The sequence below is a fragment of the Thermobia domestica genome, chromosome 16 (genome assembly GCF_964235325.1).
Source record: "Thermobia domestica chromosome 16, izTheDome1.hap1.1, whole genome shotgun sequence".
NCBI lineage: Eukaryota > Metazoa > Arthropoda > Insecta > Zygentoma > Lepismatidae > Thermobia > Thermobia domestica.
In genome coordinates this window covers 174,496,803-174,516,748 of record NC_137469.1, presented here as the reverse complement: position 1 = coordinate 174,516,748, position 19,946 = coordinate 174,496,803, and the positions used below count along the sequence as shown (strand labels likewise).

General features: G+C 37.7%; 1 protein-coding gene across 2 annotated transcripts; it reads right to left on the bottom strand.

Moving 5' to 3' along the window:
• Nucleotides 1–7,999: 7,999 nt before the first annotated feature.
• On the bottom strand, nucleotides 8,000–14,054 carry LOC145672831 (uncharacterized). 2 transcript variants are annotated; one of them, XM_081741979.1, is made up of 3 exons: nucleotides 13,659–14,054; nucleotides 12,669–12,802; nucleotides 8,000–8,226 (listed from the first exon to the last, which is right to left on the bottom strand). In XM_081741979.1, exons 1-3 carry the CDS (start codon nucleotides 13,762–13,764, stop codon nucleotides 8,035–8,037), a joined length of 432 nt encoding a protein of 143 aa, XP_081598105.1. In that variant the 5' UTR covers nucleotides 13,765–14,054; the 3' UTR covers nucleotides 8,000–8,034. The 2 variants fall into 2 exon arrangements, 1 of the variants encoding a protein (XP_081598105.1); XR_014128685.1 differs by lacking the exon at nucleotides 12,669–12,802.
• Nucleotides 14,055–19,946: the final 5,892 nt, after the last annotated feature.

Here is a 19,946-nt window from a genome sequence, read left to right as displayed (position 1 = left end):
CTAAAGCTACAAATAAACCTTTTCCAGGACGCAAAAATATTTTGTAACTCCAACATTTCCTCACAATTTTTAATATATTTTTATATGATGATAGGGAGAAAATATATTTATTTTCTGATTTCTGTCTCCAATTATTTTGCAACAATACTACAAGAAAATTTTCTTAAATAAATTGCGTATTGACGATCAGTCAAAAGGATAGTAATGACTCTTAAAATAGACCCACATGCCAATCTAGCGGCGGCGAAAGCTTATACGTTTTTGGGGGAGGTGGTAATATATAAGTGGGTGTGCGTGGGTGCTTTAGTTACAACCAAGTTTTCTGCATTTACCAAGTACTATTATGTTCTAAATGTATCATTATATTAAGTTAAGAGAACTGAGTATTTCAAACAGCAAACTGTGAGCTATGTTGGTAAGTCCCCTTATTTTTTCTTTTCACTTCCCTTACCATTACGTCCACTGCGATGTTGCCAAACCTACAATTTTAAGGGACTTAGAAAAATTCGGGCATGCAATTATATTTTGGAGAAGTGTACATACAAAATAGGGGAGGGTACCAGAACATTTGACAATCCAAAGTGTCAGTCCCGCACTTTATGGCCATACGGTTAACGTACTGAATTGAGGAGTTAGAGATCCTAGGCTCTTTGCCCGCTCAAGGCAATGTTTTCCTTTGTTATTTTCTGACGTAATAAATCCATACATTTAAACTTCAATTAGTACCTTAGCCAAGTTACATACAATACAAATTTGGATAATTATTTTGCAAACTAGCTTTATGAAGTGGTTCTTAGTAACAGGGTTATTATGGTTAGAGTTCATAGTGTTATTTACAACAAAAACAAATCATTTTTGTCGCAATTGGTATTTTGTTGCAAGTTTAAAACAAATATGGACGAATACGTCAAATGCGTAATAAGAAATGGAGGTTCACATTTAAAATTTTAAAGTTATTCTCGTACCCCGTTTGATGTCATTGGATAGCTTTTTCAAAACTATTTTGTTTCTTTTGATGATCTGTACATTTTGTGAGATATTTTACCGTTCGGAGACTTTTTCCGCACCCTATACATAGAAGTGACTTATGGACGATTTGAACGTGATATAGTCGCCATACATTCAGCGCTCTTAGTCTATTTCTACTAACGTTAGTCGTTATACGTTCAAAATATTTCATTCAGTAGCCTACGATATAAAAACGACTTACACAATTTAAAGAGCGGAAGAGTAACAGGGCCGAGAACTGCAAATGAATAATGATGCTCACCAGCCGAGTAAGTTTATTTATTTATTTGCTCAAGGAGAGAACGGGCGTATACTCCAAGGTCACATCGATATTTTAGTTAAGTCTATGATTGGTGGAGAAGGAATTGGCCCTAGCCTGAGAGAAGGGACCATCCCGGCATGCACCCGCGAGACTGGGGGAAACCCGCAGAAACTTTAGTCAGTATGGTCCGTGGGAGCAGGTTTCGTGCCAAGTTCCACCTACCCAAATGTCGTGTGGCAGGCAGGCACGCTATCTCTACACCAGCATCTGTGTACGAGATAATTGATTTGTGCAGTTTGAACTCGTCTGGAAACTGACGCTTCTGTTCCCAGACGAGACAAGAATTGAATAATGAGACTGGTTCTAAGTGCCGCAATAAATAGAATTGAATTGTATCGCTCAAAGTTGATTTAGTACCGAACAGAATACGTGTGTAAGGAGTTTATAGCTTAAAAGTTGTTGCTTCTGTTTTAAAGCACTCACATGGTCACAGTACACGTTTAACTTGTATTATAATAACTCATGTTCATCGACTTTTCTCTGGTTTTTGAGTTTTGGCACTTAGGCTCTTTCTAATTTTATTCAATTATCCTCTTGTCTCATCTCGATCACATAACTAAGCAATTAATACTAGTTTTCCATGAATAAATTCAATTCAATTTCTTTTTCGTACCTGCCCCCTCCCGTTCTGATGGCGAAGCCACTGAACTTGGATTGACGTTACGTATGATCCGTCTTCATATCCTTTAGTTTGGCCGTCCGTTCTATTCTCCTTAGTCCAGGATACTTCCAACCACACGCACTTAACTTCAGTGTTGTCCAACGAAGATGTGGCAACGTTGCATTTTTGTTTACCATTGGGGGCTATACCAGTGTAGAGCCCAAACGGTTGGACCAATTCCGAAAATTCGAACATTTTAGATTGAAAACACATACTTTCCAACAACATTGCTCTCTTGTAATTTTTTCGTATCTTCAATATTTACCGAGATGACTTATGTAAACGGACTTATGGGACATCCTGATATATATATATATAAAAGGATGGATCCAAGGGGGGCTATAGCCCTTCCCTCCCTTTATCAGCCACTGCACTATATATATATATATATATATATATATATATATATATATATATATATATATATATATATATATATATATATATATATAGAGAGAGAGAGAGAGAGAGAGAGAGAGAGAGAAAGAGAAAAAATGAAGAGGTAAATGCTTATATGATTGAACTACATTTATCTGAAAATTAATAGTTATTTTCCATATTAAACATAGGAGAATTTAGATGTTTTATTCCGCGTATATATTTAATAAGAGCTGCGTTATCGTATGTGTTGTACCGGAATACCTTTCTGAATGAAGTATAGCTATTTTTGCTTTTTCTTTACCCGATGGCTCAATTTCAAGAGAACACTTCAAGCTTTTCGTTGGATTGTTTTTATTGTATATATATATATATATTTGAAGATCGACAAACTATAATTAAATCAATTGGTAGGAGGAATAGGTTCTTAAATCTTGCTGGAAAGAAGGGCATAAAAAAAGACTGTATAATTTGCTCGCACAAAGCTGGAAGGTTGAAAGTTATTCAAGATATACTGATTGCGGATAGATGTGGGACGGGAAACATTGAAAGCTACCTTGGGTTATGCTTGATAGAGAGAGGTGCAGGTGTAAGGAAGTTTTCTCTTGGTGAAAAGAATGAAAGAGAATGAAAAAGAGGAGAAAAATTCTCACGCATTATGAACAAAGTTTCCAAAGACAATTATTATTTTTTTTCACAATTTTTGCCTTTTTAATTGCTTCTAGGTCAGAATCGCGCAAACAATAACAGTGTTGAGTGAAAAGAGCACATGTAAGTAGAGGTGGACAAAAACACTGCATGAACAAAAACAGAGCAGACAAATACAGCGTGGACAAAAACAGCCCAAGGCCAAAAACCGCGTATGGACAAAAACGCGCACGCAAATACAGCGCGGACAAAAATCAGATGAACATTTTGCACTAGGCTCGCTTGCGCTCGAGCACACTTCTTCCAACTGGACTCGTACTCACTCAGCCTTGCACACACTCGAGCTTGCACTCGCTATTCTTAACTGGGCTCGCCCTCACTTCTCTCAACTGAGCTCGCACTCACTCAGGCACGCGCTCACTTACCTTGACCGGGCTCGAGCTCGCGAGCACTTCCCTAAACTGGGCTAGCAGTCGTAAGTGCTCGCACTCATTTATCTCGAATAGACACGCGCTCGCTCGGGCTTGCACTCACTATTCATAGCTGGGCTCACGCTCACTCGGGCTCGCGCTGACTTGCCCCAACTGGACTGGCGCTCGCGATCACATCTCTCTCAACTGGGTTCGCGTTCACTCGATCTCGCACTCACTTCTCTCGACTGGGCTCTCGCTCACTTCTGTCAACTGAGTTCGCACTCACTCGGGCTCGCGATCACTTTCCTCAATCTGTCTCGAGCTCGCGATCACTACCCTCAACCAGGTTCTAGCTCACGATCACTTTCCTCAATCTGTCTCGAGCTCGCAATCACTACTCTCAACCAGGCTCGAGCTCACGATCACTTCTCTCAACTGTGCTCGCGATCACTTCCCCAAACTGGGCTCGCACACACAAGGGCTCGCATTCAATTCCCTCGATATGCTCACGCTCACTCAGGCTCGCAGTCACTAATCCTAAGTGAGGTCGCGTTCACTCGGATTCGGCCTCACTTCTGTCGACTGAGCTCGCGGTCAGTCCGGCTAAAGCTCACTTCCCTGAACTGGACTCGCGCTCGTGATCACTTCTCTCAACTGGACTCGCGATTACTCGGGCTCGCGATCACTTCCCTAGACTGGGCTCGCGCTAGCACTTATTTCTCTTTACTGGGCTCACTCTCACTAGGACTCTCGCGCTCACTTATATCATTGAACCTCGGGCTCGCGCTCAATTATTGAGCCCGAGAACGGCTGGGCACGAATGCCGGGTTCGCTAGTGTCGGGCTCGCGAGTTTGGACATCTATGTAAAAACAGCGTATGCACGGCCCGCAATGCACATCCTTCCTCAAAGCAAACATTGTACAATCCTTGATATCTCAATAAATAGTATTGCGTTTATACTTTTTACATTGTGTTCTCTTTACATGTCAAGTCATCGGTCCGGTTTTGTACATACATAGCGTATTGGTATACAACCTTCCCCTTCATATCTATTCCATCTATCGAAACGAAACTTTGTGCACTCATTTTTAAACCCTATAGTATTTTTAAGATACATTTGGATTGTGTGATTTTATCTGGGGCCACTCCAGAGGGGGAAAAATTTGATGGTAGGTATTTTTGGAGGGAATTTTTTCCGATATTATCCCAATTTTCCGTATTCATATACGTTATGGGCGCCAATATATAGCACCTCTGAGAACTTGTTTCATGCTGAAGGTAATGAACTATGAAGCATGATTTTCCATTGAACAGTGTTGATGCAATAGCTCTTTCACTGCGAGTCTACAATTTTTTTATGCTAACAGGAATAATGGGTTTCAGGGACTTACTCATTGTTCACGGCACCTAATGTTTTGTGCATGAACATATTTTTGTTATGCTTATCTAATACACTAGGTTTGATTCGGATGTCCGGACGACACGTTCATGCCTGTTCCCTGTGAGATCCTCATGTCATTTGAATACGTTAATGCGGCTACTGGATTGTGCTTCCGTTCCGAGACATTTTTTTCCTTTAAAGGTATTTATAGGTTTACTACTTACACAAATACACTTTCCGACACCCTTCCCGATATACACACACAAAAAAGTACTCTCTCTCGATATATCCGGAGTTCGTATCCGGTTTTAATCGGAAATATATCGAGTGCACGCATATAGTTTCTTTCTGGGACACGCGGAATGGCGACGTTGCTGAAGGAGTCCTTCAGTCCAGAAAGATTCACAGCCACTCTTCCATTCATTCAGCTACACTATTATAAACATCATTCCTATTTCGGTGTTTCCCCGTTTTGTTTAAATTTTAATCATTTGTCCTAGTATATTATTCTCTTCTTAATTCTGATTAGTCGTTTGTTATTTTGCTTAATATCCTATAGTCCACCTCATTAGCTATAATTTCGATTATTTCTTTAATTTTCATTTGATCTCTTCCTTTTAGCTCTTCTTCCAGTAATGGACACCATAATACGTGATGTTCTGGTGTCCCCATTTCTTCGCATTGACATCTTGGATGCTCCATTTGTCCCATTTTGCGTAACAATGACTTACAAGTAACACTTCCCAAATGTAACACTCCGATTTTGATAAAATTTGGCAGGTAGATACTATACATAAAATAAACGAATAGTTTTTTTTTATTTTCTACTGATAAACGGTTTTAGGGGCAAAAGCCCACACCCAAAATTTTAAAAGTTGACCCCTAAAAAGGGAAAACAAGTGGATTGAAGTAAACGTAATTGTGCACAGGTATTGTAAACGTACAATGATGGAATACCTGATTCGTATTTTCCAGGAAAAAAGGGTTAGGTGAGGCAGGACCACTACAAAACTTTGATCACGAAATATCAAAAATGCTAATAACAGTATGTCAGATGTATGTAAAGGACATAAAGAATTGCAACGAAACTTTGTGTAGGGACAACAGACAAAAAATAAACGAATATGTTTTTTCTTTTTTCGCTGAAAAACGGTTTTAGGAGGCAAAAGCACACACCCAAAATTTTCAAAATTGAAACCCGAAATTCAGGAAGAAGTGCACCGAAGTGAATGAAATTGTGCACTAATATTGTAGACAAAAATGAAGGAATACGTGTTTCATACTTTTCTAAAAAAAAAAAAAAAAAAAGCTTCACTGGGGCATTTACCCTCCAAACCTTTGATCAGGAAATATCAAAAGTGCTAATAACAGTATGTCAGTAGTGCCTAAAGCATATGAAGACTTGGGTACAAAACATTGTGTAGGAACAATAAACGAAAAATAAACGAATACGATTTTTTTAATTTCTGGGGAAAAACGGTTTTAGGGGCAAAAGCTCTCACGCAAAATTTTGAAATTTGACGTCCGAAAGGCAAGAAGAATTTGGTCAAAGGTAATGAAACTGTGCAGAGAGAGTGTAGAGGTAAGATGAGGGAATAGGTGTTTCGTATTTTCCTTAAAAAACTGTTCGGTGGACCGAGGCGTTGGATGGCGGAAGGAGTGAACGGAAGCGAACGAAGTTGTGTGTAGATATTGTACATGTAAAATAAGGCCTGTGTCACAAGTGTCTCCATCTGATTTCTTCAAATTTGACAGATCAACAGTGAGCACAAACACTATAGTGTATTTGATAGTATTTCAGGAGGCGCCTTAAACCCTTACAATGTTTTTCCTCGTAACGATAATCAGGTACCGAATTATTTCCTGTTTGCACTGATAAAAATACTTACTCAAAAATGAGTAAAATTGACTCAAATTTGAGAACATTGTGTTCTCAGAATAGCTCCGAATACATTGTTCTCAAAAGTGAGAATGTGTGGGTGTTCAAAATATAAGAACAATATGTACTCAAATTTGAGTAAATTTTACTCACTTTTGAGTAAAAATTCTCTTAAAAGCGAGATAAAATATTCTTAAATAAAATGAGAAACTGCTATTTCTCAAAAATAACGAGAACATATTTTCTCAAAAATGAGAAAGTTAACCGTAAAATGAGATGAATGTAATCAACATTGAGAAACTCTTTGTTCAAAAACTAGTAATGCTTTCCTCACAATTGAGAACATGTATACTCAAAAGTGAGTAGAAAAGTATTCGAAATGCTCAGATAGCCGCAAAACTGAGAAACACACGTTCTCAAAAAATTGAGAATATTTCCTCTCAAACTTAAGAAAAACTCTTCTCAAAAATGAGAAGGGTTTTTTTTTTTAAAAGAGTAAAAAAGTACTCAAAAATGAGATTTTATTAGTATTCAAAAATGAGAAAAAAGTACTTATTCTGCTGCCTTGCTGACACAGGGAAGGTTTCCTGGAACTAGAAAGGAAGATTACTCTCACACTGCACTGGACAATTTATAGTAAGTACGCCTTCTACACATTAATATTGAAGTTAAAACATTTTCCTCTTAAAAGTTGGAAAATAGAAATCAGTTTTTGAAAAAATACGAGTACTTCAAAAATTACTTCTATTTCCCAACTTTGAAGATGAAAATGTCTAACATCAATATTAATGTGTAGAAGGCGTACTTACTATAATTTTTTTAGTGCAGTGTGAAATTCATCTACCTTTGTAATTTTGGGGAATTTTCCCTGTGCCTGCAAGGCAGCAGAATAAATACTCCCATTCCTATTTTTGAATACTAATATAATCTAATTGTTAAAGTACTTTTTTACTCAATTTTGAATCTGCAAGGTTACATTTTTATGCTGAGACCTGTTGTTTCCATAAATAGCATAGATGAGAATTTTAATTTAATCAACACACAAGCTCCTTGTAACTTATTATGTTGGTTTGCGTAGTTTTAAACAAGTAAGCCTGATATGGTGGACAAATTTTATGTGCACTGGTTTTCTCGATGTATTCTCGTTTCCTCCTACTTTCTTCATTGCATCACTTCATTATCATTGCCTTCTCCTTTAGCCTTGAAACATAATTATGCGACATTACACTCACACACACACACACACACAAACAAACTTAAATGTATATATTTTTGTTTTATTTTGATTAAAGGAAAATATGTTTGTACATTGTATTTTTTATTTGTCAAATAATAAACTAAGTCTATACATGAGCACAATTTTTATAACAACTTACACAAGACAATGAGGATACATGAACCCTCTGAATATGCCTACAAAGTACTATGACAGATGTATGCATTCGTTGGAAAACAGTCTGTGTTGACTGCCAATGGACACGAGATCCTCCCAGAAGTTTTTCATTTGCTATAAATGTGTCTATGCCTTCATCTCCCTGGAAACAAAGAGATTGTGTAATTAGTGACAATAGAAATAAAGATAAAATGAAATACTTATAAATCTTATTCGTGTATGGCGATATCTCGAATAATATTAGTGTTGCTACGTTCTAATTTGAATTAGTATCAATTGAAATACGATAATATAGACTCTGGTAAAGACAGTAAAGAGAATTACGCAATATTTCTTCAATTAATATTGAAACCAGAAGTTGTAGTAGATCTACCATTTAGTGTTTTAGCAGAATGATTAGAGTGGAAATGGAATATATTCTAGGGACGCTTAATCGATTAAAAAATATACAATGTGAGATTACTGTCTATGCTCTATAGTGATCAACGTTAACCGGAAATGGTTTATTTCTATCACTACAAGTAGGTGGATCACATCCATTAACGAACTCCTCCGAGATAATTATCTAGCAGTCGATTGCAGAAAACAATTTCAAAATTATCTTTTGTTGAAGAGTTATCGAGCGGTGTAACGGACGTACTAAGCCAGAGGTGTTAACCCTTGCGAGGATGGCCCTCTCGAGGGCATCCTCACCCTCAAATTCTCTCTCAACCATAATGACGCGAGGGCGATGACAAGCTTGGACAGCGAGGGCGAGGGCCAACTGTCACTGTCAGGGCTAGAGCGAGGACAAATTCCCAACACGAAGGCGAGAGCGATGGTCAACTCTCTTCGAAGGTGAGGGCGAGGGCCAATTCACTGTGAGAATGAAGGTGAGTGAGGTCGGAGTAAAATGAACACCTATGGTACTAACATTACAATATTATATATATTCCACTTGCGTGATCCTAATAAACATCAAATGAAAGACTTAAGACCTGACTCGTCTATGGCGATCTTTATAATAATAGTAGGGTTGTCACGTTCTGGAAGGATTAATATCAATTGAAATAAGATTATAAAAATAAGGAAATTGAAAGGTAACCAAAAACATTTCGATCTGTTTCATCTATGCAAGACAAGGAAACAATAAACCAGTTTTAAGAAAGGCTATGAGTCACCAACATAAGTAAAATCCTCTGATCAGTTTCCTTCACTGTTTCCCTTCCAGGAAAAAAAAAGAAAGAAAGAAACAATGAATCACACCACAAATTCTAAGTTATATAAAATTTCACCGTTATTCGATTTCTACTTTTTTAGCAATTGTTAAACAAATTACTAGAATGCTTTGAGAACAGTAGCGTAACTAAGAATGCATGCCCCCTCCATCCGCGAAAATGTCAAGAGGGCTCTTCCTGTTTCTACGTTCATGGCACACGTACAATTTATACAGTAGTAGAGTTATTTTTCCATCTAGTCAGACACTACTTGCTAATATACAAAAATTGCACATTATTATTATTATTATTATTATTATTATTATTATTATTATTATTATTAAGCAATTACATGGGACTAAAAAGTTTCTTAAAAGAAATAATTTCTAGGAATTAGGAATTAGATTTCTGGGCTGTCGGTATCTAAGGCCACGTTTGCCCATCCCGTATGAAGGATGACGTCCCTCAGCGAGCCCACTGTACGATGAAAGGGAAGGAAGAAAGGATTGGGAAAGGAAGGAAGCAGCCTGGGACCATTATATTAGGTACCTCCATCCCGGCATTTGAATGGTATGAATGAACGAAACCCAAGAAAGACTTCACTCAAGATGGCAGGTCTGAAAAAGCTGTTACACTCTTTCGGCCGAGTGTCCCCACCAGGAGTCGAACCTGGGACCGCTCACCTCAAAGGCAAGAGCAGAAATAATTTCTTCCTAACGTTCACATTACAACTAACATATGAAAACTCGTCAAAACTTGTGGAACTTGCTCACATATTTCTAAACCGGCGTATTTTTTTTTTTCGGAGAGTAATTCGCTGACTACTTTCTCAACATCAACGTGGTGCCATTCTTCGCTTTCAGTGCTCAGGATTGGTAAAGGGCTCAACCAATGCCGTAACTTTTGCCAGGGAATGGGGAAACTGACCCCCCCCCAATTAAGCTTCCAGTTGTTTGATAGGATTCATTTGAGTTAAAACTTTGTTGCTTTGTATGATGTGATATGAACAGGAACCTATAAATAAAGCTTGGAATAGGTTTACCACATAACAGGAAAAAAAAAAATGAAACGAAAATGTGTTCCGAGCCTCATTCAGTAAAATGTGTCCTATTAGAGCCCCAGACAAAATATATATTTAGTAAGGCTTTCAACATATTGTCTCATTTAGTTAACTTGTGAAGCACCGTACTATTTTCAAAAGCATTGCAAATAATTTAAGATGTTTCTGCTGCCCCACTATCTGAACGAAATACATTGCTTTAAGATGTAGCATATATGTAATCTGGATCTTACTTTAGTAAACCATCAACTGGCGCCCCAAGAAGTATCGAACACGTTTAGTAAGGATTTCACTTCAAATGCCATCATTATTCTAGGGGGCCTCAACTTGACATATTTTAGGAGGTCTAATTAATGTTTGGTCTTCCAAGAAAAAGCCCAAGTTACGGGGCTGAGCTCAATTTCATCTTCGACCTTGTTCTACGAATATAACGTTTGATGGCTTTTAGTGTACTGAATGATCGCTCAGGATTGGCTTCGTCAGAGGCACAGTGAGATACAGTTGTAAAGAAGTACACAAATCCAGAACACTACTAACATAGGAAGTTATCTACGACTAAATAATTGGTTAATTAATTCCAAGTTAAAATTTCACTAAATTGTTTCTTCACTACTCATCGGAAACTTGTTAGTTGTTGCAACAAAAGGCGATACTTTTTCCGAGTAGAATTCACTAAATCTATTATAGCTGGTTCCGTTATTTCTTTTTCCTCTAAGTAGAGTACTCTTGCAGTAATATGAAACCTGCAAAGTGCTTTTGAATGGAGTTGAATTTCAGTTTAGCGTCCCTTTCAGCAGCGAGGCTATGTGAGACGTGGACCTACTGATTAACGTGGAATCCGAACCACATGAGCTCCCGCCGGGAATCGAACCCGGGTCTCCCGCGCCAAGAGCGCGTACGCTAACCGCTTAGCCACGGAGGAACTCTGCAAAGTGCTTTTAACATCCAAACATTATAAAGTTATACTCCGAAACTTAAATACCGGGAGCCTGTTAGTTACGCCACTGCTTGAGAATACAGATTCTTTATTCATAGAAAGGAAACTTAATGACTACATATCAGGGTTGGCTGGTTTAAACCATGGTTTAAACCAATGTTTAAAGCAGCTGTTTTTTTTTTTAAAAAAAACAACTGGTTTAAACCAAATAACGAAAATGTTCGTAAAAGTGTAAGTGTTTGTAAAATCTTGATGAACACACATTTGTGGGTTATCACGTTTCACTCCCGTATATCATTCGTATTATATTCAGACCTAAATTCCCCATTCATTACTCAAAAAGATTATACTACAAAAGCAACTTTTTTTTATGTAAGTTTATAAATGTTTGTTTTGTGATTTTTTTTGTAGTTATTATTGTTATGTAATTGCAATCAAAGAAACTTTCTAAATATTGTTTTGTTTACTATTGATAAAATACATCGAAATGCCGTACTTTGTGTGTGTGAGGGGGAAGGAGGGTCATACAGACCCCACGAGAGGCATTTAGTAAAATGAGAAGTATCTTCGATATCTATTTATGTATAAATGAGTCTGAGCCAAAGTGGACTCAAATAATATCTTTGTGATATGCAAATTAAGTCGTTGTATTTCTTTAATTTGGACCAATAAAAGTCGTTGTTAACTAACTTGAATTAAATTAGTTCGTCTGTACTCCGTAGTACTTTGAAATTGTCCATATGTAATTCAGTATAATGGTTTCACTTGTGCACTGTTTATCTTTTTGTCCTTCTGAAATGACTCTTGAGAGCTATATTAAGAAGCATGTAAAGATCAGTACAACGTATTTTTATCAGGATTCCTTCGTGAGTGAGTCGGCAGACGTATCGCATTTGTGGCCAATTAGTCCTGGTTCCGAGTTCAAATGGAGGACAATTTTTCTCGGATGTAACTCGAGAAGCAGTTTTTATTCCGCTTTAAGCTTATGTGACCCCTTCGAGCATAACCCGGCTGTTGCATAATAACATCAAGGCGAAACAAACTTATTTCTGTCCATATATGATATGAATATATAGAGCAAATTATTTAAACCAAATAAACCTGGTTTAAACCAAAAAACCCGTTTTTTTTTGTTTTTTCAATAAAAGCCATGGTTTTTGCCAACCCTGCTACATATACAGATGACGGTAGAACCATCCATTAGTATGCAAATCAAATTATTTATAAAACCATCCTTCTATTAAGATATTTCCAAAACGCATAACCTGGAAAGTAAATTATTAACTCTGTAATTATGAAACTATGACTACAGTTGAACGATAATAGACATATTCCTAATCAGGAAGGTATACAAAAATTATGTGTCCAATGAAACGCCTGACATGACTTACCTGTAGCTCTGCAATGACATATTCGTGGCTCCTGTAAGGTGCCGGCCTTCTCCTTACTATTTTAGCTCCTTTCTTACGTATGATTACACCTTGTGGTAGTAGAAATGGAAGCAAATGTAGTGCGCAATTGATTGCTATAGAGAGAAAATATGACTAAGTCAGTATATAATAATGTTTGGAATTAGTAGATATTGCTATTGTCTGCCAAAATATTTTTTGAAGTACAATGTAAATCACACTAAATTATTCAAAAACTACTTCCATGAGTTGAAATAAGGTTTTACTTAAAGTGTACTGCTTTCTAAAGCCCTAGACAATTGTTATATTCCTTAGCACAATGATGGGGAAACATTTTGGGCCGCAGGCTAAAGAAAAACGGAAAAAATATAGGTGGGCCAATATAATTTAAAAAAAACAGTGATTGTATCACTTGTAAAACCAAGCTCTATTAATACTCGAAAGATCATGAAGGGGAATGTGATAAATGGTATTGTGAATGCATTTTTAAACATTTCTCATAATTTGGCTCGAAGTATAATCCACTGATTCTCAGAAGTGAAGTTATATTCGTCAGGTAATGAATCACGTCGTGGGCTGGGTGGAAACGTTTAAGGAGCTACATCTAATCCGCGGGCCATGCTTTGCCCATCACTGTCTTAAGACGTGAAGATATTAAGCCAAAGATGTGCAATTTTGAGTTCATGTACGTTTATTTAAAAGGTATTACGTGTTTCAAAATACTGACTTATTTTTACTTTTCAAAGTAAAGCATATAAAAGCTACTATTTGCTGCGATTGAATTATAACAATAAAACAATGTTTGTGAATAGACACTATAAAAAGATACTGTAAAGAAAGAAAGAAAAAAACAAACAAATGGGTGCTTTGCCAGAAGTAGGGTTGTGTTGATGACAAATAGACTCTTGTGTATATATTTATACATGCAACCTGAAATATGATAAATATACACGAAAACTTGATCTTACTCACCAAGAACTTTCTCTAGCGAAACCTTAAAGAAAATTATCACTGCCAAACAGATGACATTGAAAACAGACTCTGTCGCGCCGAACAAATTTTTAAATTCAGCATCCATCTGAAATATAAAGATTTAATTGTTATACAAATATATTCTATTAAATAATATATTTTACCTTTTTCTAGTCATGAAGTTCCAAAGTAGTTCATTGTCATAATGTTTTACTGCAATGTTAGAAATGCGCATACATGAATAATGTGAAGTAGCAATTAGACTCTTGTTAACGAACATCACTACTTAAATTGTTCTTTGTTATTCAGAAATAAACCAATACAATTGCAATAGTTTGTGTGTGCTGCAAGTAGCATAATTTGCACCCATTGTTAGCTAGTGGGGTGCACGATGGCTCAGTGGGGAGCGCTTACCTCAGGTGCATGGTTTCCTTGGTATGATTTTCACCCAAGCAAGCTTGTGATAAACAACATTGTGTTCGTGGATTTTGTCGAGGTACTCCCGTTTCCTCCCACTTTCTCATTCTTCCATCATCATTCACTTCCTTTAATCATCGTCTCCCTTAACCTAAAGGCATAATCATGGGATGTTAAACTGAAAGATTTCACTATATTTCATTTTGTTGGCTGTGTATATACTTTTGCAAAAAAAAAAAAAAAAAAAAAAAAAAAAAAAAAAAAAACGTAAAAATAGAAGGAAAATGTAAATGAATAAAACAAATGTGGTTGGTAGCAGAAGCGTCATTTCAGATTTTGCTTGTGGGAGGGCAAGGTCCCTTGATATAAGAAAATTTTGCGTTTTTCACTGACTACTATTCTACTCAAAAAATCTATATAAATCTCAACCTCAGGGGGTGCAATTACCCCTCCCTGCCCCCTAAATGACGCCACTGGTGGTAGTTCCCTTAATATAGCTAAATTAAAATTATTACATAACTTCTGTCATAAGTATTGGACACTCAACAAACAACGGAAAATTTGATAAAGTGAAAAGTTTGTGTCAGTCGAGGGAAATTTTCTTAAAGAAACCTACGAACAGTGCCACCAGGTTCGTCCTGCACTGACTCGGTTAGATAGCATTCATGCTTTTATTGCCACCTAGCACAAGTTTGTTCGTGTTTATGCCATACGTCCACACTGTATTTACATCGAGCCCTTCTGAAGTTAATCTGTATGTAGTACTGGAGCTTATTATTTAGTGCTGCTAAAAAAAAAAAAAAACTTTAACCCAACCTGAGAATGTAAGAAATGTGTCAAAACTTGATAGAACAGTCTGCTCGAGTAATGCCTGTGTTTTTTTTTTACATTGTAGCTTTTATGCAACAGATACGGAATCCGTATTTATATGGCAATCGTAAAGGAATTGCAATTTTTCAACTAATACTTCTGGTGGTCCCTTGAAATTTTATCTGTGCAAGTGAGCAGGCCGGTAGCCAGCCCAAAAATGTAGGGGGGGGGTGAATCCAACCATATTATAGTTCATTTGCAAGCCTACCGTGAACATTTTAGGCAGGCAGTAAAAATTTAGGAGCCCGACCCCCTAGATCCCCCGCGTGGATACGGGCCTGCAAGTGAGGGCAATGTTCTAGATTACTGGTCCTCCTTCCCATTGAGCAATAATAAAGACAGAAAACAACGTGCCCTGCGGGGCTCTAAACCGCCTTCACTCGCTAACGCTCGCTCGGCAATACTGTGTAGATTAAATGTATAAACTTTAGTAGAGAAAGAAACCAAAACAGCTACTAACCTACATGGGGGACCAGTAATCTAGAACCTTCCCGCAAGGGAGTTTTTTCATGTCACCCGCCACAAATCTTTTAGGGGACAATAAGAAGGAAATTATTAAAAGAATTGTATTTTAACAACAGTTATTTAGAGTGCAGCGCCAAAAGTAAACCTGCACGCCCCAATTCACCAAAAAAAAAAAAAAAGTAAACCATTTACTGAATATATTGGAAAGTCGCATATCATTAACACAACAACTTTGTCTAAGATATAGAATGCCCAGAAGCATAGAGTGAGGCTTCCGGGCATTCTATCTGGGAACCAGTACCTAGAAGCATTACTCATGATTTTCGAAGGAAAATAATGGATTGTCGTGATTAACCGTCAATCGATTACAATGATCGCACACAAGGAATGTTGCATTCACACTTAAAACTAAATTCATGTTGCTAGCAGTACTTACCTGCGAAATACTATATGCTGTTAGTAAACAACACTTTTCGTCCATATTTCCTTTTAACTTTCTCTTTATCCATCCGCTAAGTAGTTCCTGCATCAGCCAGAATGAGAACATATAGTTCAGGATTATAAAGGACTTTTGTGCTCTTATGTTAGCTTGTTCGTTCTTGTTTTCCATAGTCTTGCATTTGCAAACTGTCTTTTATATCTCACGATATTCAATTATATATCTATGTCATAAAACAATATTTTTTAAGACTACATTATTACTCGTTTTTGAGAACCAGTCTCTGACTCAAATATGCAACTAAATTTCCTCATTCTCATTTTTTGAGTTATTTTCTCCTCAAAATTGAGACAAATTTACTCAATTTTTTTTTAGTAGTAAAATGTATTCATTTTTGAAAGATCATTTTTAAGTGTGGTGTTGATGTGCCAAGTTTGAAGCAAATCGGGTACGAACACTTGAGAAACACGAAAGGCTCTATTTTACATACACAATATCTACACATAATTTCATTTTCTTCGGCCCACTTCTTCCTGAGCTATTACGGTATTATTTACTATTTTTCGGAGGGGGCCTTGGCCCCAACACTGATTTTCCGCACAAATTAAAACACTTTTCGTTTATTGTTTTGCAAATTGTCCGTATATGAGGTTTCCTTGCTATTTTCCATATCCTCTAGGAACTTCTGACGTATACTTATTTTCACATTAGATATTTCGTAATCAACGGTTTAGAAAATCTGTAGCCTACCCAACCGTTTTTTTTTTCAGGAAAACTCCAAATACATATTCCCTCATTTTGCGTCTAAAATATCTGTTTACAATTTCATTCACTTCGGTGCACTTCTTCTTGATTTTCGGGCGTCAACTCTCAAAATTTTTAGTGGGGGATTTTGCCCCCTAAAACCGTTTCTCCACACAAAATAAAAAAATCTGCTTATTTATTTTTAGATTGTCATTACACAAAGTTTTGTTGCAATTCTTCATATCCTTTACGCACTTCTGGTATACTGATATTAGCACTTTGGTATTTCAAGAACAAAGGTTAGAGGGGTCCGTGCCCCCTATATTTTTTTCAGGAAAGTACGAAACCCGTATTCCATCATTTTACGTCTACAATAATTGTGAACAATTTCATTCACTTCGGTGCACTTCTTCTTGATTTTCGGGCATAAAGTGTCCAAATTTTGGGTGGGGGTTTCGCAGCCTAAAACCGCTTTTCCGCAGGAAATAAACGACCCGTATTTGTTTATTCTTTTGCATATTGTCATTACACAAAATTTCGTTCCAGTTCTTCTTGTCCTTTAAGCACTTCTGAAATACTGTTGTTAACACTTTGGATATTTTGTGATCAAGGGTTTGGAGGTGTCCGTGCCTCACCTAACCATTTCTTCCAGGTAAATACGAAACATGTATTCCCTCATTTTACGTCTACAATATTTGTGCACGATTTCGGTTCACTTGTTTTTGCTCTTCGAACATCAACTTCCAAAATTTTGGATGGGGCTTTTTCCCCATAAAATCGTTTTTCCCCAGAAAATAAGAAAAACACGTATTCGTTTGTTTTATATGTAGTATCTACCTGCCAAATTTTATCAAACTGGGAGTATTACACTTGGGAAGTGTTACTTGTTATTATAGCCCTGACTTTTAGAAATCAGCATTAAGATGTAATCTATAGTAAAGTTTGAAATACTGCAAGTTAGCGCGTTCCAGCCAAGAGTCGAGTTCAGCGCAAGAGCTAGTGTAGTTTGCTAGATTAGTCTCAGAACTATTGCCTTAATGTTTGCTTTGGGATATTATGTGCATTGCAGGCCATGAATGCTTTTATCATAGGTGTCCAAATTAGCGAGCTCAACACTCACGCTCCACCTGGCTCGGGCTAAATAATTAAGCACGAGCCCGAGCCTCAATGAAATAAGTGTGCGCGAGTTCGAGTGATCGTGAGCCCAGTCGAGAGAAGTGAATGTGAGACCGAGTAAGCACGAGCCCCGTTGTGAGAAGTGATCGCGAGCCCGAGAAAGCGCGAGTTTAGTTCAGAGAAGTGAGCGCGAGTCCGACTGAACGCAAACCCACTTAGGATTAGTCAACGCGAGTCCAGTCGAGAGAAGTGAGTGCGAACCCGTGTAAGCGCGAGCACAGTTTGGAGGAGTAATCGTGAGCCCAGTTGAGAGAAGTGAGTGTGAGCCCGAGTGAGCGCGAGCCCAGTTAATAATAATGAGTGCAAGCCAAGTCGAGAGAGGTGAGCGCGAGCCGATGATCGCTAGCGCGAGTGATTGCGAGAACAGGCGAGGGAAGTGGTCGGGAGTGCGAGCTCAATTGAAATAAGTGATCGTGAGCTCGAGTGAGCACGAACCCATTTGGAAGAAGTTACTCGAGCCCGAGCGAGCCTAGTACAAAATATTCATCTATGGTTTTTGTCCACGCTGTATTTGCTTGCGCTGTTGTTTGTCTGTGCGCGCCTTTTGTCCATGCGTTGTTTTACCACGCTGTATTTATACGCGTTGTTTTTGTGCATGCACGGTTTTAGTCATGCGCTGTTTTTGTCCACGTTGTGTTTGCATGTGCTGTTTTGTCCGTGCGCAATTTTTGTCCATGTGCTGTTTTCATCCATGCGGTATTTTCATGCGCGGTTTTTGTTCATGCTCTGTTTTTGTTCTTGCACTTGTCTTGACCGGATACCTTTAAATTTCCCTCTTCTTTTATAAATAAATAAATATACATGTACGAGAAATATTGGAATATAAAATACATAAATACATTTACATATATATCACCTTATGAGTGATAAGAACAGCAGTGGCGTAGAAAATAAGAGGTTACAAGGTATTTTTCACTCTCACACACACACACACACACACATACATATATATATATATATATATATATATATATATATATATATATATATATATATATATATATATATATATATATAGGAGGAGTAATCGTGAGCCCAGTTGAGAGAAGTGAGTGTGAGCCCGAGTGAACGCGAGCCCAGTTAATAATAATGAGTGCAAGCCAAGTCGAGAGAGGTGAGCGCGAGCCGATGATCGCTAGCGCGAGTGATTGCGAGAACAGGCGAGGGAAGTGGTCGGGAGAGAGAGAGTATGTTTGACGTTCAGCGTAAATACGTTTTGAAGTGTTTCATCAGGTTTGGAAATGTCAGCGAAGTGGAATGTCAGTGCAGAGGGAACTTTGGTACTGAACCACCAACCCGCCGAACAATCAAGCGCATTGTTGACAAATTTGAGGCGAATGGAACGATTTGCGATATTCACAAAGGAAGATCGGAAAGAATGCCTACAGCAAAAGTTCTGCTTTGTTGGCTCTCATGTTGAAGAAGTGTAAAAGGTCATTACTGAACTCTGCTACGGAATATGCACGGGAGGTGGGGGCTAGCACTGCAAGTGTACGACTGATTTTGAAAAACACTAAGTGAAAATGTTACGTTCCGCTATTACTGCATGCCATTAATGATGACGAGCACGATGACAATCTACAGGGGCATTGTATTGGGCGAAGAGGGCTCTTTGAATTCCCTTCTCGTTCGCTAGATCTTACAACCATACCCCATGAACTTTTTCTTGTGGGGAACTATGAAAGATAAAGTGTATCGAAGTAATCTGCGCACACTCGATAACCTTCGCCAGAAATTTACAGAGGAATGTGCATCGTCGTTCTCTATTGATACATTAATCACTAGAGCTGCAGAGACCGCTAGTCGTTCTGTTAGGTCTTTGGTCGCCAACGGCCAACGTTTTGAACATCTAATATAAACATATACTTACTTGAAGGTTTGTAACACATGTTTGAACAATAATTAAATGCAATTAAGAAATATAATATATAGTTTTCATTTAAACAGTGTATACAATTTTCTAACAGACTCTGATATACAGTATGATGCTAAATTCGTTGTACAAAAACACAGAGGTGATTCCTGATAGCAAAACAAACAAAAAAGTTCCAATAAACATAGGGCAAACATCGCGTCATTTATGTGTTATAAGCCGCCGAAAGCGTGGACAAACAAACTTTAGAGTTAAATATTGCACAAACTACTGAACGTAGACGTGATGCGGCATGGTATCATCA

Excerpts from the sequence above, each read along its gene's own strand:
- LOC145672831 (XM_081741979.1), bottom strand. The coding sequence starts at position 13,764 with ATGGATGCTGAATTTAAAAATTTGTTCGGCGCGACAGAGTCTGTTTTC. Across the intron at positions 12,803-13,658 it reads TTCGCTAGAGAAAGTTCTTG|CAATCAATTGCGCACTACAT; the intron begins GTGAGTAAGATC and ends TTCTCTCTATAG. Across the intron at positions 8,227-12,668 it reads ATGTCATTGCAGAGCTACAG|GGAGATGAAGGCATAGACAC; the intron begins GTAAGTCATGTC and ends CTTTGTTTCCAG.